The following is a 24,063-nucleotide window of genomic DNA, read 5'->3' as shown; positions in this document are numbered from 1 at the left end:
TTCAAGAGGGGTCAAGGCCAACATAACAAGCGGCAGCCTTCCTGCGAGTGGGCGTGGTTTCAACAGCAGACACACCCCCAGCATTTGAGAGCAGAGAATGGTTTTCTCAAGAAATTGACAACTTATTTTATTTAGGCTAAATGTTTTTTTTTTTCATTCAAATTTGGCTGGGTGGTTAATAACACATTTTTCTGTGGCGCAAACAATTTTAGCACAGCATCCTCACGCGAGCGTCCAAATTAATTTCCTCTTTGATCAGTTCATTATTACCATAAATAGATTTATTGTGATTTGATATTAAATTTAAAATAAAAAATTAAATGAACAAAAATAAAAAAATTATTTCTTACCATAGGAGCTAACATAGACTATTTGTTTTTTTGTTTTTTTTAATGCACTCCAATTTTTTTTATCCCATAGGATCCAGCAATAAGAAACAAACAGCCAGTCCCAGCTGCCTACAACAGATACGATCAGGAGCGATTCAAAGGAAAAGAAGGTAAGTTGGATTTCATTAGCTTTAGTTTTGACCTTAGATGCAGCAAAAATTATGAATAATTGGTAATGCAGAAAATACCTGTGCAGATGATTAAAATAAGTTCCTGTTTAGGTTCTTTTAAATCTTTGGCTTGACAACCTGTATGAGAACTCCTTTGGGGTTTGTGACCTGCAGGTTGGGAAACTGATCTAGGGAAAGTAGAAGTAGCACTTTTAGAAAAGACCTAACATGTTTTAGAATAAAATAAATTCAGAAAATTGAAATTTTGTTACAATCAGCATGTCATTGTTGATGAATCTGTGAAGAGCTCATTAAGTGTATCATCTGTTTATTATTATGATGATGAAGTCCCCCAAAATGGAATTGAGGCTCATTGAAAAAAAATGTTGTTTTTAAGAACTGTTAATTATTTAGATTTATTTTTTGACAGAAACGGAGGGTTTCAAAATTGACACTATGGGAACATATCACGGCATGACACTGAAGTCGGTGACGGTAAGTGCCTGTTTGTTTTTGATAAATGTGTTCCAGAGAACAGTCAGCTTAGTTAGGCTGTCCATTTGTGGAGCAAACAAACTGGTTTATTCTTTGGATTTATTTATTCCAGTTCATTGGAAAGTTAAGAAAGTCTAGGCCTAGGATAATCAAAAACATCTTTGTGTAGACATGCTATGCCTGTTTCTTTATTTGCTTGCAAGTTTTGGCTTTTCTGGCTATATTTGAAAATAAATTGGTTACTAATCTATGCAGGCAGTGTATGACGTGTTGCCAGCTGGGTTGTTTAGTCTCTGTTAAAATTTCAACTTGGTCCCATAGTACTCTAACAAACGTTTCATGGTTGCGCAAGTTGTAATTGTCGTTGTTGGTCTAATTCCTCCCAAAGCTAAATTTTTACTGCTGTTAAACATCAGTGAATGACGAATATTGTGTGGTCTTAAATAGGGATGTGTGAGTCAACTTGTTTCCCACATTTATGTTTTGCTATATATTTTTACTAAAGCTACGTTCCAATTACTGTCATGTTAATGTTACATTTGCACGTTTGTTTCCATGTTATTCGCGGTAGGTTCAGAGAAATGTGCACTCACAAGATGAGCAAAATGGAGTTTTTGTTTATTTTTTGGCTTTGTATAAAATGGAAAAGTTCTGCATAATGATTAAGCTTTGCTTACAGGACTTTTATACTACCAGTTATAAGGGACAATACCGATATTCAATTTTATTCAGAAAATATTTTATAATATTATGAATGAAACTTACTCAACTAGAGATGTTCCGATACCCTTTTTCTCTTCCCGATACAGATTCCGATACATAGGCTCAGAGTATCGGCCGATACAGAGTACTGATCCGATACATTCGTACCCTGTATGAATTGATACAATTATTTTATGATGTGCTTCACCATAGATAGATGGATAATCTGGCAAGTAAACAAAAAATAATATATAATGTTTGGAAAATGGCAGATATTTTTAAGTATCTAAAACTACACTCTTAACATCAGTCAGTCAAGCATTACAAATATTATGATATTAAGTATTTAATGATAGAATTATTTAATCAAGTATTTAATGATAGAATTTCAGCAATTAGTGTTAAGACTTGGTAACTGTATGAATGCATATTAGTCATTTTAACTGAACTTGGGACTAGTGGTGGTGCTTTTTTGGTCATTCGGTGTTTCTGTAAAAATGGGGAAAAAAACTCCAATACTAAGATAATAATCATACTATGAATTCTACTAAGAACAATATAAAACGCATTGTAACAAACTGTTTTATTGTTGATGTAATTAAGAATAACAATGAATCCATTTCTTGTTTTAGTCTTAAAAAGTGAAAGCTGTAGATATAAGCAAAACGGACAATTATCTTTTCTTGTAAAGCGTGACTCCAAGATTGCGAATTTGAAAGTGAAAGAGCACGAAATAAAGGGATTTTATTATTTTATGTCAGTGGCTAATATTAGACATTTAGTCGCCCAGGGTGAAGATTTAGTCACACATGCGAGTGATTTACTGGCAATGTGCTAGCATGTTTGTATTTCTTCTTCGCTGCTCTAAATAGTGGTTGCTTGTGGCAACACAGCACAGCTTCCTGTGTTTGCATTCTGAGCAGCGAAGAAGAATTGATTTCCAATTTGCAGCGTTAAGCAAAAAAATGAGGAAAAATGCAGTTAAAGCATCTGATGTGGATGTTTGCACCAGCTTTTCAATTCGGTGCTCCATTCATTGAAGTTATGTTTGTTTATATTGTGCTTCATACAGTGCAGGTTGCATCAAAGCAGTAATATATACAGGTTTGTAAACGGGCTCATACACATGCATAACTGTATCATACACATGCTACTGTAGTACATTTATTGAGACTGATTTTTTTTGTGCACTATACAGCCCTGAACAAACCAGTTCTAGATCGTAGAAGGAGCTCCTCATTTAGCGATAAACTCCTCCTTAATTTCATGTCTGCCTTCCGCGATGTCGCTCTGCACTGTCGCACACAGAAATATGTCAACAACTAGACTTTATCGTTATTATAGCTGGAAGGCTAATTCTTATCGTGGGGAGAATTTTTACCGGTATATAGCAAATGATAAGATATTGCCCATCCCTACCTCTGGGTAAACTCCACCTACTTTGATTTGATAGGCCACAGAGCCGGCGCCAGCACAGCACTGATGAGGGGGCGGCTGAGGTGACGAAAGGGGGTGATGACATGGCACAAAGTAAAAAAAAAAACGTGGATCAGTCTCGTATTTGTCGGACCGTAATCAAACCTGCCCACTACTACTACAACTATTAGAATACAGGGTTCACACCGATAGTGTTTTGTTTGGTCAGTGGAAGTGTTTTTTTATTTATTTTTTAAGCGCAAGATCAAGAGATGTGTTTTTAGAAGCTGAATTTCTTTTAAATTGAGCACCGTGTTTTAGTATGATGTATTATGCGAGAGAAGATGCTATAAAGACCTGAGACGAGAGCGCAGTATTCAAAGACGTCAAGTAGCACATTTACATTGAAATACAATGGAAAAGTACAGCAGTGGAATGAAAAAATGCATTCTGAGTGAATGACCCTACTACTTTACTTACTTACTTACTTTTGTCATTTAGCAGACGCTTTTGTCCAAAGCGACTTACAAATAAGAAAAAGTAACTAAAACTAAAAAGTTACAACTCTATAAATACTATCTACCCACATATTTAAGAAAATAAAGAAATTAAATAAAATTAACACATGCATATAACAACAACATTTCAATAATAAACATATCAATGAAAAAATTAAATAAAAAGCTACTACTATCCCTTGCCGGTGTCCCTGCCCGGTGGAGTCGCACGGTAGAGTCGATGGTCTTTACTAAAAGCCGCTTAGCAAATACAGAAGGCATAGCATTGAATAAAACAATTGCATAGCCAACAAATTCGAAAATCTGACATCCAGGAAATAAATATGTCCTTGGCAGCAGTTTTACCATAAATACAGACAAGTGATACCACCAGAAATACTTAATTGTGTCTGCTTTACAATGAAAACACAAGCTCATTGCGACTGAATCCCTGACATAACACATTCATTGCGAATGCGACCCAGCTATGATCTGCATGATTGTACGAGGAGAAAAGGGCAAACGACTGAAGCAGAAACAACAGAATTATCAGTTAGGATCAGGGAGAATTACTTGTCACAAGGGATGTACAGGCAATTCTGTCAGCATTATCACCATTTCTGTCTCAAATGGAAATATTTAAATTTCTTCAAACATTTATCAAAACATGCTTAGTTCTATTATCAGTAGCAGCAAAAGAGATCGCCTCATAATATTTATTATTGCATATATGAACATCATCCATCCACAAACGAGCTTTCTGGATCAAAGCAATGTCAACCTTTTTTCGTCACAGTTGTAAAAACTTATATGGGAGCCATTTAAACCAGTGACATTGCAACTTATTATATTAATTTCAGTCATTACTATCAAACAAATAAGTGAACTGAACAAATGAGAGAAAGTTGTATCACTGCAAATAAATCAACTGAAGTCTACCTTTAAAAATCCATTAACATAAAGTAAACCCACCCCATAATACTTTTACAGACTGGGGTAAAAACCCCAGGCTGCTACCCTCCCCTGTCTTAATCAGTGACATTAACACAGCCAGTACCATTCTTTAGAACACTGCCATTAGCCCTATTATAAGAGAACAGAATAACTTTGAATTCACACGAGTGATAAAGTGGGGCAAAACATAAAAAGAAAAGGGTGTACTTTCCATAACGAGGAAACAAGAAACTTCATTAAGTATAAAATATCAGTCGTTGTAGCGCAACAGTTTGAAGAGAAACACTTGTGGTTTGGAGTGATCCGTTGAAGCTCTGGAGTAAATTCGATGCTCGCATTCGATCTCTATCTCTGCCCGCAAGTGATGGGATCCAGATCGGCAGTGACCATTTCAGAAAGCCGATCGGGTCATCCTTCTCGGCCCCTTCAGGTAGTTCCAGCAGCCGGAGATTACTGCGTCTGCTGTGGTCTTGTAAATCAGTCACCTGCTGCTCAAGGGCATCCAGACGGCCAGTGTGTTAGCCGATCACTTTTTTCTGCTCTCTCTGTTCCCCGATTAAAGTCTTCCATGGTGGCTCGGCCGCTGGTTTTGTTTTCTTCTTAATTGGCGAGGATGATGGTGAGAGACAAGCGAGTTTCTGACTGTGTGACATCTCCAGACTAACAACAAATAACTACCCCAAATGTAAAAAAGATGAACAACAGTGAAAGCCAGTGATATACACAGAGCTCAGCTAATGTGCGACTTGGCTTCATGAAAGCGCCACGTGGTCCCCCGGCAACTATATATTTTTTTAAATAAACCATTATATTTCACCTCAAAATGTACGTCAGTATGCAGTTTTCCCTATTGCTCGCATGCCAGTGATTATCCCTCTGCGTGGCACAGGTTGCCGACCCCTACTCTAAACAGTGTCCTATAGTAGGGTGCTCCTCAGGTGGAAGAGTTCAGCATAGTCCAATTTAAAAAATGCTGGATGAATAAGGCTTTTTATCTAGTAAGAGTGCCATAGATTTCACATGGCAACAGAGTTTAAAGAACTCTACAATGTTTTGGGTAAGTCTTCCTCAGGGAGCGTAACACCCAGGTGAGAGTATCATTCATTTTATGAGATGCATGATTAGCTATTAGGTCATGCGTAGGTGTGTTCACATCATGTCATAATTATGAGATTCCAATTCGTAGAACTAGTATTTAAAATAACTTGTAAACTTGAGTTAAACTTGAGCTACAACTTGTACCGTGTGACACCTGTACCAGCACATTTATCAAAACACCTTTAGTTTTATTGTCAGTAGCAGCAAAAGAGATCACCTCATAATATTTATTATTGCATTTATGAACATCATCCATCCACAAATGAGCTTTCTGGATCAAAGCAATGTCAACCTTTTTTCGTCACAGTTGTTGTAAAAAACCTTTATGGGAGCCATTTAAACCACTGACATTACAACTTATTATATTAATTTCAGTCACAACTGTACCAACACAGGGCTCGCAAAATTTCTAAACCTCTGGTAGGCCTTCGGGAAGGTACTCTTAGATTTTGGTAGCTCAAAAATAAAATTAACTAGCCCAAATATAAAATACCTTTTTTTTTTTTTTTTTTTTTTTTTTTTTATATATATAAAATCAGATAGGTGTAAATGTCAATCATAAACGTTTTCAATGCACAAATATCAATGAAAAAAATGTATTTCACTATTTACAGAGTATCTGCAGAATTTTTAAAAATCAATTTAAGACAATTTATGAACCTTTTTAAGAGCTGCACAAGTAAAATGAACACTATGAGTGGGGTTGGATAATGTCTATGGTAACATTTTAAGCCGTAAAATGACATGATTTGCGTTTAGATACAAGTTTTGACACAAAAATGGTATTTCAGCTTTTAAACCATTTTTATGAAAGGGACAAGTCAAACATCATTATATTAATTTACAAACACAAATATTACTGTCTTGATTGTTTAGATTTTTAGAAGGCGCACTAACTTTCACAGTTACAACTTTATGTTTGCTGCATAAAAACATGGGTCGATATTCGAACATAAGATCAAGGTACACTGGAAATGCAAATTCACTCATGCAAATATAGCAGCTTCTCTGGTCACTGCTGCACACAAAGCAGCACCACGCTCATATACACTGCTTTATCAGGCATTTTATAGGCAAAATTAAATGAAAATGCCAAGGGCACGTTTCTGAGGATAGATGGTTCCCTTCAGAGACGCATTCACGTAAAGACATCTGTGCCGTGTTTTTGACTTTGAAATGTGCAGCGCTCATATTTGCCTTTTGAAGTTTAATCCAGCTGTATCGCAGTTCTTGTCTTTCCGTCCCCAACTGCAAGACCTCTTGAAATTGTAATTAAGACTTTTCTGATACCATTTAAAAAAATGTATGGCCTTAAATTTTATACAAGTAAATTGAGAGTTTTTAAGGACCCGCGGGAGCCCTGTATTTAAGTTGGCCAGTCGGGCAGGGCTAGCGATTTTGCGAGCCCTGCATCTGACTGCCACAGATTCATTTTGGCATTATGTTTAGCCATTGATAGCGAACAGCATGTCTCCACCTCATGGTTTTACACTTCCACTATAATTTTTTTAATGCTTGGGCAATGTTTCCAAAAAAGGCACAAAGTGTTTTTGTAAACCAAGTGTGGAGTAAAAATAAATCTCAATCTAAATCATCATTCAGTCCTGAAGATTTCATAGAATTTAACTTGAATGTCCAAAAAAGTTCTCTTTGTTTTTTAAGTTTTTGTTCTCTATTCCGTTTGCTGGTTGTGGTATTTACAGTGCTGTGTAGTAACTGATTACATTACTTAATCGGATTCCAGATATTAAAGGTGCAGTAGGTGATTGTCTTCAGAAACATTTATGCTGTTATGTGTTATGCTGGTTGAAAGTCTCTTCACATCCCGATAGCAATCATTAAGTGGTCTAAATGTATGTATCTGTATTTATATATTCTGTGGAAGGCATAGGACCAAGAAATGTTCGTCCAATCAAAACGTTCGGTCCGAGCTTTTTGATTAACTTTCCTACCTGCCTGTCAACGTATGTATTGGCATACCTCTGCACACCTGGGGCCCGTTTAAATAAGGAGCATCAACCAACTCTGAGTTTAAACTTGAACTCAGAGTTGACTTACCTGCTCCCGACCAGGTTAGGTTCACAGATTAAGTTACCACGGTAACTGACTCTGAACATAAATTACCTCTCTTTCAGAAACGGGCTTGACTTACCCTGCTTTCTCGGGTTTGATAAACCTCCCATTTTGAAAGTTTCCCTCATTTCAGGGTTAATATACTCTTCACTTAACCTCCTTTCTGAAACGGCGCCCAGGTTCGTGCAGACAGGATACGTCATCAGCGTGATCACGCACTCTATGCAGGCAGAGCGACTGGAATTGGGAACTGCTGATGTAGCCTGTTGTAGTAATGTTGTCTCTGGTATTCTGGTCTGTGAGCATATATGCTTGCAGGGGACGTGGCTTTACGGTGATTGCAGGGAGGGTGGGACGGTCGCTTTCAGTGCTATAAAGCTAAAGTTAGCATTTTCCAAGATGATCTACTGCACCTTTAAATACTTGTAATTAGATAATTTTGTTTTAAAATGCTCATAATCAGGTTACAGGTACTTTTTATAGTTTACATGATTAGGCTACATTCACACAGTGGCCGTAAATTATTCATAGTTTATTGATGTACCCCAATTCGTCTTTTTTTCAAAAATTATTCTCAAGTGTTTTTGATAATTAGTTTAATTTGTCATTTTTACAAGTTAATTGGTTTTCATCAACTCACAACAAACCCTCTGTAGTTCAATCACGAACCCCAGTTTGGGAAACCCTGCCATACTGTAATGTTTAATGTACTTCATGGTCTTAATAACAGAATAGAAATGGGCTTAGATCAAAAGTAATCTAAACATAATCAAAGTAGTTAGAATACATTACCTAATGTGTAATCCAGTAGATTGTTAGAAACTACAACTCGTGTAATTTGTAATCAGTAACTGACTACAATTTGCAAGTAATCCACTGTCCAGTATTGAGTACTTGCATGGTCAATACTTTGCATTTTGAGAGTAAATGGTTTACTGTCATGCATTTTGACTTATGTTTAGCCATGAGATATTATCAGTGGTGGGCCGTCAGGGGAAGCAGGGCCTTCTCTGCTGGCCCTATAAAAAATAAAATTGTGTGAAAAATGTTTTTATTGATTATTTAGGTGGGAATATCCTACATAAAAAAATAAATAAAAAAAGTCAGAGTCCAGCACTACAGAGAGTGCTACCCTTTTGTTGAAAGACGTCACATCTGATTTGTTACGAGCATTAGTGACAATCATCAGCCAATCAAATTTTGACTTTCAATGACCGCTTGCCCTCTGGAGCTAGCGACGTGCCCAGTGCTACCCCCAGCGTTAGACCGCCCCTTTAGTCAGGGACTTCCAAGGTACGAAAGTGAAAGTAAACGAAAAGAAAATGACAACTGCAGTCATGGGCGCCTACACCGGATCTTGTTGCCGATCTACTAAAAACGCCTTTTTCAAGGCGCTCTTTTGCAGACAAAAGAGAATAACTGCGAAAGGAAGACCTACACCCAAACTGAATTCGCTAACAAAGGCCAGCAAAGTTTTTATGCGACATTTCAAAGATTGCAACTCTGAGAGCTATGAGTGGTTAACAGCTAGCACTGAGCGCAAGTTATTTTGTTGGCCGTGTTTACTTTTTAATACGAGTAAAGTGGCATTGAATGACAGACCCGTGGACTTTATTTACAGGTGACAGGTGAGTGCTTTATTTGACGTGCATTGTATCATGCACATTGTTTTGGAAATGTACGTGGTGTGTTGATAAAACTGTGGTGCGGTGTGTGGATGTCCAGCGTTTGTACAGTTTTACTGCTTTTGGCGCGTCGTCATTTTAGAGTAACGTGACTGTGCATAGTGACCGTGTTTTGGCGGATTACTATTACTGACCATGTAGGGAAATTTACTCTGCATTTAACCCACCCTAATCTAGCCTACTGTTGAAAAGGTTGATCAGCCGTCATTGATATAGCTGCGTTAGTTGTAACAGAGATGTGTAAGATGTGTGCATGTAGTTTACAGTTGCTGGCCCAGACTGAAACCCCACGGTACGCCACTGGATATTATTCATTACCCATCCTAATGGAATACATGTTCTGCCAAAAGACCCTGCTGTCATTTTGATTTATCAGTTTACTTTGTTGAATGATAAATGTTACACTTGTGGTCCTTTTAGATATTCGCTCACTTAAAAATAAATCATTTCTGATCAACGATTTAATAACCACAAACAACCTGGATTTTCTGTTTCTAAATGAAACATGGTTAGAAGACCGCTGCAGTGCAACAGTCCTTAATGAAACAGCCCCTCCTAACTTTAATTTTATAAGTGTCTGCAGGACTGTTAGGAGAGGTGGAGGTGTAGCTGCTCTGTTTAAAGATGTTTATCAGTGCAAGCAAATGTCATTTGGTCAGTATTCATCTTTTGAACACCTAGGTATTGTGCTGAAAGGTGCTCCACGCACCCTGTTTATCATTATTTACAGGCCTCCAAAATATTCTCCAGCCTTTGTTGATGAGTTCACTGAACTGTTATCAATGATTTCCTTAGAGTTTGACTGTTTTGCTATTGCAGGGGATTTTAATATTCACATAGATAATGCAGAAATCAAAACTACAAAAGAAATTATAACTATTTTAAACACTTTTGACCTGAGTCAGCATGTGCACGGACCCACACACAATCGTGGACACACTCTAGATTTACTCATCAGTCTAAACATCTCATCCATTGTAATTAAAGATGTAGCACTATCTGATCACTTCTGTATTTTCTTTGATATATTGATCTCAAGTCACCACTGAATCTAGATCTGTCTCTATCAGTAAGAGATGCATTAACGAGAACACAAGTGCGCTATTTATGAAGGCAATGTCATTAACACCAAGCATTTCTGCAGACCCTGTTGATCTTCTCCTGGAGTCATTTAACTCAAAAGTTAAGAATGTTATTGATGATATTGCTCGGATAAAGGTCAGCAAGAAGACGGGGAAACAGAAATCAATTTGGAGAAAATCAACAGCAGTTCAGAGCATGAAAAGACAATGCAGAAAAGCTGAGCGGATGTGGCGGAAGACGAAACTCGAAATCCACTATAGCATCTATAAAGACAACCTTCTTGCTTTCAATGTGGAACTAGCCACAGCTAGACAGACTTTCTTTTCAAACCTTATAAACAGTAACTTAAACAACACTCGCACTCTTTTTGCGAATGTTGAGAGACTGACAAACCCCCCAAGTCAGATTCCCAGTGAAATGCTCTCCGACAGCAAATGCAATGAGTTTGCTTCCTCCTTTTCTGAGAAGATCAATAATATCAGAAAGGAGATTGGCACATCCTCAAGTTATGCAGAGGTCACACAGATTCGACCGCAATTTCAAAAAGAAGTGACTGTTTTTAAAAAAATTGATAACAAAATTTTGGAAGAAATAGAACAGCACCTTAAATCTTCAACCTGCTATCTTGACACACTTCCCACATCCTTTTTCAAAAATGTGCTTAACTGTTTAGAAGCTGATCTCTTAGAAGTGGTGAACAGCTCACTTCTTTCTGGGACTTTTCCAAACTCCCTCAAAACTGCAGTTGTTAAGCCCTTTCTGAAAAAGCGCAATCTTGATAACACCATGTTGAGCAACTATAGACCAATATCAAATCTTCCTTTCATAGGTAAGATTATTGAAAAGGTAGTTTTTAATCAGCTGAACAACTACTTAAACTCAAATGGATATCTGGACAATTTTCAATCTGGTTTCCGAGCACATCACAGCACAGAGACAGCACTCATTAAGATAATAAATTATATTCGCCTCAATTCTGATTCTGGCAAAATATCAGTACTGGTACTACTAGATCTTAGTGCTGCGTTTGACACTGTCGATCATAACATACTCTTAGAGAGACTGGAAAACTGGGTCGGGCTTTCCGGGATGGCACTCAAATGGTTCAGATCATACTTAGAAGGGAGAGGTTATTATGTGAGTATAGGAGAGCATAAGTCTAAGTGGACGGCCATGACATGTGGAGTCCCACAAGGCTCAATTCTTGCACCGCTCTTGTTTAGCCTGTATATGCTCCCACTAAGTCAGATAATGATGAAGAAGCAAATTGCCTATAACAGCTATGCTGATGATACCCAGATTTACCTAGCCTTCTCTCCAAATGACTACAGCCCCATTGACTCCCTCTGCCAATGCATTGATGAAATTAACAGTTGGATGTGCCAGAACTTCCTTCAGTTAAACAAGGAGAAAACTGAAGTCATTGCATTTGGAAACAAAGATGAAGTTCTCAAGGTGAATGCATACCTTCACTCTAGGGGTCAAACAACTAAAAATCAAGTCAGAAATCTTGGGGTGATTCTGGAGACAGACCTTAGTTTCAGTAGTCATGTCAAAGCAGTAACTAAATCTGCATACTATCATCTCAAAAACATTGCAAGAATTAGATGTTTTGTTTCCAATCAAGACTTGGAGAAACTTGTTCATGCCTTTATCACCAGCATGGTGGACTATTGTAATGGTCTCCTCACCGGCCTTCCAAAGAAGACCATTAGACAGCTGCAGCTCACCCAGAACGCTGCTGCCAGGATTCTGACTAGAACCAGAAAATCTGAGCATATCACACCAGTCCTCAAGTCCTTACACTGGCTTCCAGTTACATTTAGGATTGATTTTAAAGTACTTTTACTCGTTTATAAGTCACTCAATGGCCTAGGACCTAAATATATTGCTGATATGCTCACTGAATATAAACCGAACAGACCACTCAGATCATTAGGATCGAGTCAGTTAGAAATACCAAGGGTTCACACAAAACAAGGGCTTTTAGCTATTATGCCGCGCACAGTTGGAACCAGCTTCCAGAAGAGATCAGATGTGCTAAAACATTAGCCACATTTAAATCAAGACTCAAAACTCATCTGTTTAGCTGTGCATTTGAATGAGCACTGTGCTATGTCTGAACTGACTGCAATGAATTTTATGTATAATAATTTTCTTTAAATTCATTTTAAATCAATTTCTATATTTTAAAATTCCTTGTTTTTATTATTTTTATTTCCATGTTTTTATTGATTTTTTTTAATGTCTATTTCACTTTCTTTTATGTAAAGCACTTTGAATTACCACTGTGTATGAAATGTGCTATATAAATAAACTTGCCTTGCCTTTAGTTGTTTGGACCAAAAAAAAGTGGCCTAATTTTCTTTGCATTGTGGCTGTATTATCTTTCAGTATCTTGTTTATTTACAATCCTATAATATTTTTCATAAAAATATTTAAACCAAAACTGAATATTTTATACCCATTTAAACAGTCACTCTTGTGGAGCTCTTTAAGAGTACAGTAAGTGGAAAAATGATAATCAAAAAAACCCAGGTAAGGTTAACCCGAACTTTAATCTGTTGTATTTGGCAGAATGTGAAATGTTACAGGTCTTTTCAACTTGATGATAAAACCTCCAAAGCAGACGGAATCTGTTTATTGAACCTTTACCCAGACGTTTGGCAGGGATTGTGCTTGTTGCTCTGTAGGTGCTGCCAGTACTGGATGATCTCATTGGGTTGAAACCAATGAGAGGTGATCAGGTTGCTGTACCTACAGCTAGAGTAGGGCACTCGCCAGTGATTGAACAGCAGTTCATTTGGTGGTGGCGTTGGCTCTATCTTCAGTTTAGCTAGACACATACCCACATAAACATCTTCTAAATGCAGTCTGGGTATGATCAGAGATGCCACGTATATGCTTCGGGCCACATCACCTGAGAAGACGTATCCAGTCCCAGAACAAAAGGTGGGGTATTGGCTACCAGGGTACACTTCTGGGGGCATGTACCATTTACTCGCTTTGTTTCGGTTTGGGGAGTTGTTTAATATGTGAAATCCTGTGAAATACTTCCGTGTTAGTTGCCCTTTGGGCTTTAGGAGTTTTTCTATGAGGTATTCTGTATTGACAAACATGTCACTGTCTGTCTTCATGACGTATTTGGCCTCGGGACAGTACTTTGTGATCCAGTACATCCCCATCAGTGTTTTTAGGGTAAGGTTGTTGTAAGTATCCCTGTAATCTTGCTGAATAATATCATGATACCGATGACTTTCTTCCTCTATTGTGTGCTGCAGTTTACTGCCATTTCTTTGGATGTCTTGGTCTACACCAATGAAAAAAAGGCGAACGAAACCCAAACCCCCAGCCACGCTTTCATTGGCCCACGTTTTCCTGATGGCGTCCCTGGCATCCCTTTTCTTGGGCTCGACCGCAATCAAAAGCACTAAGAAAGGAGCTCGCAGCAGACATGCGTTCGGCTCGTTGAGGATGTACTCGTAAGGCTCCTCTTTAAGTATCCTCACCACTGTCATCTCTTCGCTCGAACTGATGTTCGAAAACAAGGAGCTGTCCAACTCTTGCTGCACAACTGAGATGACGTTTTCATTTGAATTTAGTGCTGAAGAGGACTCTTCAAGCTCCCTCAACTTGGCCGGATTCATCATGGTGAAGTTGGAGAAGGTTTTCATGGTTTGTAGTTCTTGAGCAGCAATCTTCTCCTGGGTGATTCGACTAGGCCATTGACCCTGAAAAACGAGACCTCCCGCAAACACGATCACAATGAGGAAAACGGCCACACTGCAGTATCTGTGCATCCGCTTCCATCGCATGATCTCTTTGGGTTCGTTAGATTTGGCAAACCTCCCAGAGTAAACAGTGAGTCCAGATAGATGGAAACCTGCTAATAAAAAAAGGAAACAATTTTTGACTTATTGCTGCTGAAGAAAATGAGCTGTAATTTAATTATATATATATATATATATATATATATATATATATATATATATATATATATATATATATATATATATATATATATATATATATATATATATATATATATACACACACACACACAAGGGATGTGCCCCGACAGAAAAAATATTCGCACATTAGTGAGTCTGCGGTTGTTAAGATTTGTGCAATAATAATGGCTAGAACTGCTTTGATAGCGTTTGACACAGTTTCATACAGATAATATCATGGTGATCATTGCGTTAAAGAATGTGGTCTCCTCGGCAATAAACTATCCGCGTGCTCCTTTTTTGATTTGTTGCCTGTCAGTGCCGGATTATTGCTACTAAAAACAATCACAACCAATCCCCTGAAAAATGCATCAAAATAAGTTTAAATCTTGTATTTTGCAAATCTCTAATCTCAACCTTCAACTTCCCAGTTTATTAATGCCCTAATTACTTTATTAACTCTGTTACATTTAGTATTAAAACAAGTCCAGCGACGCTAATAACTAGATCTGGCAACATGGCGGAGCGGAGTGAAGACGGCATTTGCGCCAAGCTCGTTCACTCAGCTGCTGCGAGTCAGCCACATGAATTTATTCAGCGACATGATTTTAAATAATTTTTCATGTTTTCAAATTTTATTTTTGAACATGAAACATTTACGGAGGTCTGGACCTCATAGCTGGCTATGGGCCTGGATGTATAAAGTGAATGAGTGCAAACTAGCCTATATGAATAAAATGAGTGCAAATCAATAGCTGTGTTGGGGTCTATGCGCGTCTCTCAGAAATCAGATCTTTGTCTGGAGTTATATCAACTAACTCGCAAAAATATCCTAAAAACGGTCCTAACTGTGGGGTGGTGATGGCGCAGTGGATAAGACACATGCCTTTGGTGTGAGAGACCCGGGTTCGAATCCACTGTGAGACACCAATGTGTCCCTGAGCAAGACACTTAACCCCTAGTTGCTCCAGAGGCGTGCGACCTCTGACATATATAGCAATTGTAAGTCGCTTTGGATAAAAGCGTCAGCTAAATGAATAAATGTAAATGTAACTTCAAACCTTTTCGAAATCCAACTGTAAAAACGCATTACATCAGCCTTTTTTTGTGAATGGCATTACATTTAATTATACAAGATGAAGAAAAGCGAGGTTTGATCAAGGCTTTTGGAGGGTCCAAATGATTTGTTGCGCTCTGTTGATAAAATACTCGTAAATGATCACAGACTCCAGCAACACATGATCTCCAAATTACTTCAAGTTCAAGCGAGCTTTATTGTCATTCTGCTATGAGTACTGAACACTTTCTTTCCATTTATTTTTTTTCTACTAGTGCTCTTATTTAAGATTGTGGATGCTTATCTCTTGACAAATTAGTACATAGTTTCACTGGAAAACAAGGAGAATAAATTTATTTTTCTTTTTTGATCAACATTTTCTGTGGTTTTAAACTGAAAATATTTGCAAAGTTATAATTATAATAAAAATAATTTCTTTAGTTATAAAAGGCATATTTGTTAAATGAAAACTATGAATCGAACAGATTTGCATTTAAAATGGTATTTTCACGGAATTTGACGGACTTCCGGTTTAAGCCACGCCCACTTCCGGATCCATCCGAATACAGATACAAATAATTTTGAGATTGTCACAGATACAAATGATGGCTCCGCTGCACACCCCTAATATTCACACACTGTGTATATATGTGTGTGTATATATATATATATATATATATATATATATATATATATATATATATATATATATATATATATATATATATATTAATATTAGGGCCGGTACTTTAACGCGTTAATTTAGATTAATTAATTACACAAAAATAACGCGTAAAATTTTTTTAACGCATTTTAATCGCGCTTATTTTTGCACCGCGGAACGTTTCTCACTGGATGAGTTTCGGCGGACCGATTATACTGGAGCACCTACTAGCGTTCAGGCTGTTTCTTGCGTTCTCGTGGAGACCGGTCTTGCCAAGCTTCCTTGTAAGAACGAACTCGGAAGGACACGAGAACACAGAACGCACACTTATGAGAACTGAGATGTACTGCGTTCCTGCTTAACTGACCGCTCAGCATAAGAAACGGCCAATGAGCAATCAATATTACAAAATGTCATAACTTATTAAAACATTTCATACTATTATAGATATTGCTTTCATATAATTGTATTGTTTTATTTTACAGCGTTATATGTTTTACTGTTAAGATTCATTTTAATATGCCAATAAAAATGCAGACTTTCTCTGGGTCTTATAACTTTATTAAAATTAACCAAAACAAAAAGATAAATGTTTACTTTCAACTTGAAGAGCCGTTAAGTATTTCTGAGAGCGACTTTAAAGCTTACAGGCTTCCGTACACCGGCCACCCACAGCGTTTTCTGGGATTTCTAACGGCTCGATTCTCTCAAGTCTGCACTCGATGCATCCTCAGTTTCAAGAACATATCCGGGCACTTTCATGCATTCTCTGTACTTGCGTTCTTGAGAATTGGAACTGAACTTCGACGGTTAATGATGACGTAGAACGAGAACACAAGGACGCAAGATCGCTGAAGAACGCATATTGAGAAACAGCCAAAAACAAACCACAGTGAACATGGACAAAGAAGCTGATGAGACCGCTTTGGTTGGCCCTGTGGATGGGAAATTTAAAAATCCATATAAAAAAAACTTACTTCTCACTGTTCTCAGGTCAAATATTTATATGCGATTAAAATGCGATTAATTTCGATTAATTAATTACAAAGCCTCTAATTAATTAGATTAATTTTTTTAATCGAGTCCCGGCCCTAATATATATATGTGTGTGTATATGTGGGGAAGTCGTGGCCTAATGGTTAGAGAGTCGGACTCGTAATCGAAAGGTTGCGAGTTCGAGCCCCCGGCCGGCAGGAATTGTAGGTGGGGGGAGGGAATGTCCAGCGCTCTCTCCACCCTCAATATCACGACTGAGGTGCCCTTGAGCAAGGCACCGAACCCCCAATTGCTCCCCGGGCGCTGCAGCATGGCTGCCCACTGCTCCGGGTGTGTGTTCACGGTGTGTGTGTGTGGATTTGTTCACTACTCACTGCTGTGTGTGTGCACTTGGATGGGTTAAACGCAGAGCACCAATTTCGAGTATGGGTCACCATACTTGACAATACGTCATATGGATTTAATATTTGTGTGTATTTCCATTTGTACATGGATCACGGTGTGCTACATTCTTATTCTATAATCCTAACCAGCTTCAACAGTGACAAAGTTTCTATTTTAGAAATGGCTTCAATTTCGGCGACGTCGCGGCTGGAGCAAAAACATACAAACGATGACCATTATAATCTCAGGCATTTATTATGTGCTTTATTCAATGTTAAAAGTGTCTAATGTGAGTTTGAATGTCATATTGCGTGACGTCTATAGCCATACTGAAAGCAACAATAGATACTTTACCTCAGATCTTGAAAATAAATGAAAGCAAACATATGTTAAAACTGTGAACTCAATGGGAACCAAGAAGTGTTTTCCATGACAAAGATTCTATCAGTCACTCAGTATCTAGTTTTAACAATATTACAAATATTTAATATTTCTTAATTAGATTATAAACTTTTCCATTTCACTGGGAGTGCAGTGCGCTTCTTGCTTCTGAATGGCTGTGGTATTTGAGTGATCCTCTCGTGTCGCGGTGTCTGGTATGGACAGCCGAATCGCTTGTCTCTGGAATCTTGTTACATTACGTCTGACAGGTGTAAAAACAAGGTTTTTAGCTGGTTTACAAAGATGCTCCCCTGTCTGTCACGGATTATAGAAAGTAAAACTTAAATCTGTCACTTATTCACGCACATTAAAAATATTTATTAAAAGCTTCGTTCTTTTCACACTTTTATTTACATCATTATTATTATAGGCTATAATATAGGCTATAATATTAACTTATTGGGAGAAAACCAGTAGTTCTATGTGAAATCAGACACCCCCATATTGCCAAAATTCCATGATCCTCATTTAATAACACCTCTGCGAAGGTTCGACTGAGATTGGTAGTCGAATCGGGCTCCTCCTTTTGAAGCATGGAATCTTCAACTATTGGGTGTCACCCCTACTACATAGGAAATATTGGTCACAAAATAATGAATAAATGTATAGCGCATCTACTTACAATTATATATAAATCTCTTTTTAACAGATGCAAATATGTTAGAAACGATGCATCGTGATGCAAATGCCAACTTGTATCCGATGCACACTTTTAAATCGATGCATTGTATTACCGATGCACTAATGCCAATCGGTGAATCAGTAGTATGCCATCTATTTGAATTTGTTACATCCAGCTGGTCTCTTGCATGTATTCGTTATCCAGCGAACGGGCATATTTAATCGAATATTCGGTCTGTAATTATTCGAACAAAAACAATATTTGAATTTTACTGTTAATTTGCTGGCCGTAAATGCAGGGAATCCATGATAAATCCTAAGCAGTTATAACTACATGCACTGGCTGGCATGTAATCGAACCCGATCCCAAATTTTTTATGACTGACAAATTCCGGAGGCAGTGTGTAAATCATCTTTGGTGGACATCTTAACATATTCTCTAATATGATTTGGCCGAATTAAAAATAAACAATTTCAGTGGTTAATAACATCAAATCGGAATGGCCCACTATTACATAAATGCATATCTTTGTACACCTTGCGAAAATGAGGTTTACAAATTTCCACAAAACTGTCACAGATGTTTACCAGAGGTTGTGCATGCCACCTTTGGACCATGCCGGCAAAAATAGGTTCATCAAATAGTTTAGCTGTTGCAATCTGTCATTTCTTGTGTGCACGAAGTCTGAACTTCTCAATTTTGTACATTTGAGCAACAAGTCATTCTCATGTTTTGTTTTGTAAAATTCTGATTCGGGTGCTCACTGTGGCAGTGCTATTTTTATATAATCTGTTTACACAGAAATGTGAAATGTTTTGGTTGTTAAATGTTAGAAATATATGCAACTTTTATACATATATTCCAAAAAAAATATTGAAAGAAAAGTCCAATTCCAAGATTATGTCTTGATAAAATAAAATTGCTGCAAAATGATACCTTGATACTTGAATTGAAATTGGACTCTGACATCCTGTGACATGAAAAATAAAAGGAAGAGTCCACATGCACCACTTATCTCAAGTATCATCTCATTACAGGATTTTTTTTCCTTTCGAACTTTCAAGCTATAAGTTAGAGGGTGCGATTTTCTTTGCAAGTCGGTCTCATTTTTGGCACCAGCATATACTGCTGTAAACTTATTTTTTTTCCGTCAAACCTTAACTATCAGTGAAGATTCCAAAAGGACTTTACTGGAAAAACCAGAGTAGATCTGAAAAGAGACATTTTGATTGTGTCAGCTAATGGTGCGTTGGTGTTTGGAGCCTGATGACACCCACCTCCACCTCTTTTAGCAAAACTTAAAAAATAAAAAATATGAACAGGGTTTCCGCAGGTTCTTAATGTCTTAAATTCAGATTCCATGGGTCTTAAATATTTTGGATCACATTACTGCTAAAAAAATTTCAAATGTGACGGAGCAACTTGTTACAATATTTGGACAGGTCGAATATTTTATTTTTCCCCCCCCACGGTAGTTATTACGTCATCAGAGAGAATTGCAGTATGACCAGTGAAGCATCAAAATACGAAAATTCTTCTGATTTTTTTTTTATTACATTCAACGTAAACCGCGATTGATAATGGATAGTGTATTTCTGGTATCAAGGTCGCGCAACCCGTCTCTTTGTGGAAGACTTCAAAACAAATGAACTTAACAGCACACACAAAGACTCAGAAGAGAAACACCGAGCTAAAAATTCTAAATGTGTAGTTTATTTATAACATGATTTAGTCAAGTAACATACAATTAAAAGGAAGCTATTTTGCTGAATATTATCTCAAATGTCACATTGATTTTAGTTAAGTAGTCAAATACTTACTAAGTTACTTGCATTTTAGACGCAATATTTACCGTTTTGTTCTATTTCACCAACGAAAATATTTCCAAACAAAGATCCCAGCAGAAGTATTGCACATTGTCCAAGCAACACGGTGTGTTGTTACTGAATAATTTGGCGGTTTTGAACAAATCGGTTGAATGAATGCCACCTACTGGTGGTTCTGTATGTTTAAAAGTTTCTTTATTTCTTATTTCAGCATTTCTTATTTGTATGCTCAAATGTATTTTAAACATTAATCTTGTAACAGTATTTATTGCAGTTGTAATATGGCGGTATAAATTATTTAATTTGACCGTAATAAAGGTAAATATAAAAAACATGCAGACTTAAGTATGTAAAAGCTTAAAGTTCGCTGTATATCGTAATAAATAGCATTTTTGACAGCGATGATTTGTTTTTTTACATTTGACACATTAAATATTACACTATGTAATATAATGTGTATTTCCATCACGGGTTTAGGTCTTAAATGTCATAAGGTGTTATTCAAAGTCTTAAAAGGTCTTAAATTTAACTTGTTCATATCTGTGAAAACCCTGTATGAAAAACAACTGTGTGTGTCATATGGATCACTTCTGTTGCACCTAAATTAATTTTAATTGGGGCAAAAATTATTTAATTTTTGTTTGTCATATTGGAGCTTGAAAAGCCAAGTCTTCATTCACATACAAAAATTGATTTTAATAAGAAATTGAGAAATTTTAGGTCGTTTGGGAATGACATGAGAGTAAGTTAATAACAGAATTTTTATTTTTGGGTGAAATATTCCTTTAATATTAATCAGTGATGCCCAATAGAGAGAGGTTTTGTTCAGCAAGAAAACTATCCAGGAACTTCTTTTTAATATCAGTAACTTTCCATCTGCTAATCAACTCGAAAGCAATCATTACTCTTAAATATTATTTTCAAAAGTAAAAAATGTTTTTATTATTATAACAACTATAATGGTCACTTTTTTTTTTTCTTTCGTTGGGGACCAATTCTCACTATTAACTATGTTGCTGACTTGCTGCTTATTAGTTAAAAACGTAGTTGTTAAGTTTAGGTATGAGGTGGATTAAGGGATCTAAAATATGGTCATGCAGAGTTAGTCATTAATATGTGCTTTATAAGTATTAATAAACGCCCAATAATCTAGTAATAAGCTTGCTAATAAACAACTTGTTAATCGTGAGAATCGGTCTCGAAGCAAAAAGTGTTACCATGATAATATATTGCACTTTTTATTCTATTTTTATCATTTATTGATTTATTGGTCGTTTTATTACAAGACACTTTTGCTGTTTACAGCTAGTAGCAACTTCACCATTTGTGAATGGATGATCTGAGACCGATGTTAAAGTGATCGTTCACCCAAAAATGAGAATTCTGTCATTTACTCACCTTCACGATAATCCAAACCTGTATGACTTTCTTGTGTGGCACATGAAAGATACCAGAGACGTTTCTCAATGTGTTATTTGTATTTAAAGTCAAAGTCCTCTTCTAATACCAGCTGTAAACATGGCCAGACTGTTAATTATTTTCCTTTCTCTGCTACATCTAGATTTAGTGTACACTACAGCCGTTGTGTTGCCACTAGCTAACTGTAAGTACACCCCGAGAGACTGAAATGCTTTTTCGTGTAAATTCTTGTTCGCATTCCACATCATTAAAAAAAAAAAAGCGCACAAGTTGGCATTCGTTTGGCTAGCTGCTCTGAAACCGGGATTGCTGGGAAGAATGAATCCGCACGGCTTCGGATAGAAATGTGCTGATGTCTGGTTTGACGTACCTTTCTCTTGGACTGAACGAGATGCTTGCAATTCGTCAATCCTGTTGCAGATAAATGCTGTGTGCTCTGCCATATTGTACCTTTTATAGCTCCTGCCATTCTAGTCTGTTCCTCCTCCTATGGTTTGCCACTCCTTTGCCTCGCAAAATCTGCCTTTCCTGTAGATTTCACAGAGGATTTTCTCTCCCAGTTTAGCCATGGCTTCAGGCATTTGAATACCTGTGACCGTTACCAGCCTCTCTTTAATCAAACGCTGACTGAGACGTAATGCGATGCAGAGCTAGACAAGGTGGCCCACTCCTATTCCTCAAAGACTTTCATTCTTCTTGCACGTACAGTGATGCTGTGCAGCTTCCTTTTGTGCTGTGCTGCTCTGCTGTTCTGATCATTAGAGGAAAAAAAGGAGCTGCTGGGGGAAGGGAGGTGAAAATGTGAAACTGCTCTGCTGACATCTTCATACACACACACACACACACACACGGGGTGGGAATCTTTAGTCACCTCATGATCCGATTTCGATTCTGGGAGTCACGATCCGATTCCAGAACGATTCTTGATCTACTTTTCCTTAATTAGTTTACCGACTTGAGAATTCTAAAATCCTTACATTTACATATCCTTACATAAGTAATTAAGTACTTTTTTAAATAATTACAAAGTACATTTAAACCACTTGCATAGTCGCGAGCAGTCTACACAAACAAAGCACGCGACAGCATTTGAAATTGAATGCAGCCTTCTGTTAGTGAGGTTCATATTTTAAATATATAAGTCCACTGCATTACAAACCACATAAATGACGACTTTGTAGAGCATTTGTAAGGAAAATACCGACGGGTGAGACCGCACACTTCAAACAAAGCGCGCGTCTCTCACAGCACATCCTTTGCAATGAAGCCCGTGAATGTTGTTGTAATTCGCTTCAACCTTGCCGAACTTTATGAAAGATTATTTTACGGAAGGTACGAGTGGTGTATGTGTGTGAGGAATTGGAAGCAAGAAGAATACGGGTGTTTCTAAAGCAAACTCAGCGTCACTTTTGAATTCCCATCAGTAAATGGGAAGTTGAAGAAAGTTCCGTGGGATTGCTTTTAATTGTAATCTTTAAATGCATACCTGGGTCAAAGATTACAGTAACACTTTAGTTTAAGGACCAATTCTCACTATTAAGTAGTTACTTATTGGCATGCATGTTTTTGTGCAACTTGCTACGTGTACTGCGTTAGACCAACTGGGACTGGTCACATTTACATATTATTGCTCTTTTGTTGGTTTTGGTTGCTTTTACTGTCGTCATTTGTAAGTTGCTTTGGATAAAGCGCCTGATAAATGATTAAATATACATCTCTCTCTCTCTCGCTCTCTCTCGCTCTCTCTCGCTCTCTCTCGCTCTCTCTCGCTCTCTCTCAGCTCTCTCTCGCTCTCTCTCAGCTCTCTCTCAGCTCTCTCTGATGAGAGAAGAGAGATGAACACACAATGCAAATCTGCATTTCCAATTCGCTGTATTACTGGATTTTTAAAAATTAGTTTCCACATCAAATGCTCAGTGTTCTAGTTTCTAGACACCCTAAGCAGACATGGGGCACAAAATATATTTGTTCTTAACTTATTCTCAGCCTTGAGTGAAATCTCACTGTATACTAGCCAGAGACTAATGACTAACAGGGAGTTTAGCCCTGCTAAATAAGTGATTTTACGCGTAATGTGTAGAGTTGGAATTGAAGCTGCAAAATTTGCTAATGTACTGGAAATAAAACTGCTAAATAAACATGTTGTGTATATGTAACTACTGAAGGTATATAATTACATGTAATATGCAGGTGATACCATAA

At 37.3% G+C, this 24,063-nt stretch overlaps 2 protein-coding genes across 7 annotated transcripts in view; one reads left to right on the top strand and one right to left on the bottom strand.

The window, feature by feature from the left end:
- LOC306846412 (parafibromin) overlaps positions 1-24,063 on the top strand; it is a 39,021-nt gene that overhangs the window by 5,700 nt on the left and 9,258 nt on the right. Inside the window, exons 9-10 of the mRNA XM_079379784.1 lie at positions 421-499; positions 930-994. Of these exons, the coding sequence (XP_079235910.1) occupies positions 421-499; positions 930-994 (144 nt within the window). The remainder of the gene's footprint in view (positions 1-420; positions 500-929; positions 995-24,063) is intronic.
- Positions 12,746-22,614, bottom strand: LOC306846413 (beta-1,3-galactosyltransferase 2-like). 6 transcript variants are annotated; one of them, XM_079379785.1, is made up of 2 exons: positions 22,232-22,614; positions 12,746-14,388 (listed from the first exon to the last, which is right to left on the bottom strand). In XM_079379785.1, exons 1-2 carry the CDS (start codon positions 22,302-22,304, stop codon positions 13,154-13,156), a joined length of 1,308 nt encoding a protein of 435 aa, XP_079235911.1. In that variant the 5' UTR covers positions 22,305-22,614; the 3' UTR covers positions 12,746-13,153. The 6 variants fall into 6 exon arrangements, with proteins under 6 accessions (XP_079235911.1, XP_079235912.1, XP_079235914.1 ...); XM_079379786.1 differs by having other exon boundaries at positions 12,752-14,388; positions 22,312-22,611; XM_079379788.1 differs by having other exon boundaries at positions 12,752-14,385; positions 22,232-22,272.

Source organism: Barbus barbus (genome assembly GCF_936440315.1).
Source record: "Barbus barbus genome assembly, chromosome: 26".
Lineage (NCBI taxonomy): Eukaryota > Metazoa > Chordata > Actinopteri > Cypriniformes > Cyprinidae > Barbus > Barbus barbus.
Note: the sequence above shows the minus strand (reverse complement) of the source record. Positions and strands in the feature narration are given on the sequence as shown.

What these genes read in the sequence shown, in the direction of transcription:
- LOC306846413 (XM_079379785.1), bottom strand. Translation starts at nt 22,304, where the DNA reads ATGGCAGAGCACACAGCATTTATCTGCAACAGGATTGACGAATTGCAA. An exon ending in TCGTTCAGTCCAAGAGAAAG is followed by an intron (nt 14,389 to 22,231) that starts GTACGTCAAACC and finishes TTTTTTTATTAG; the next exon opens with CAGGTTTCCATCTATCTGGA.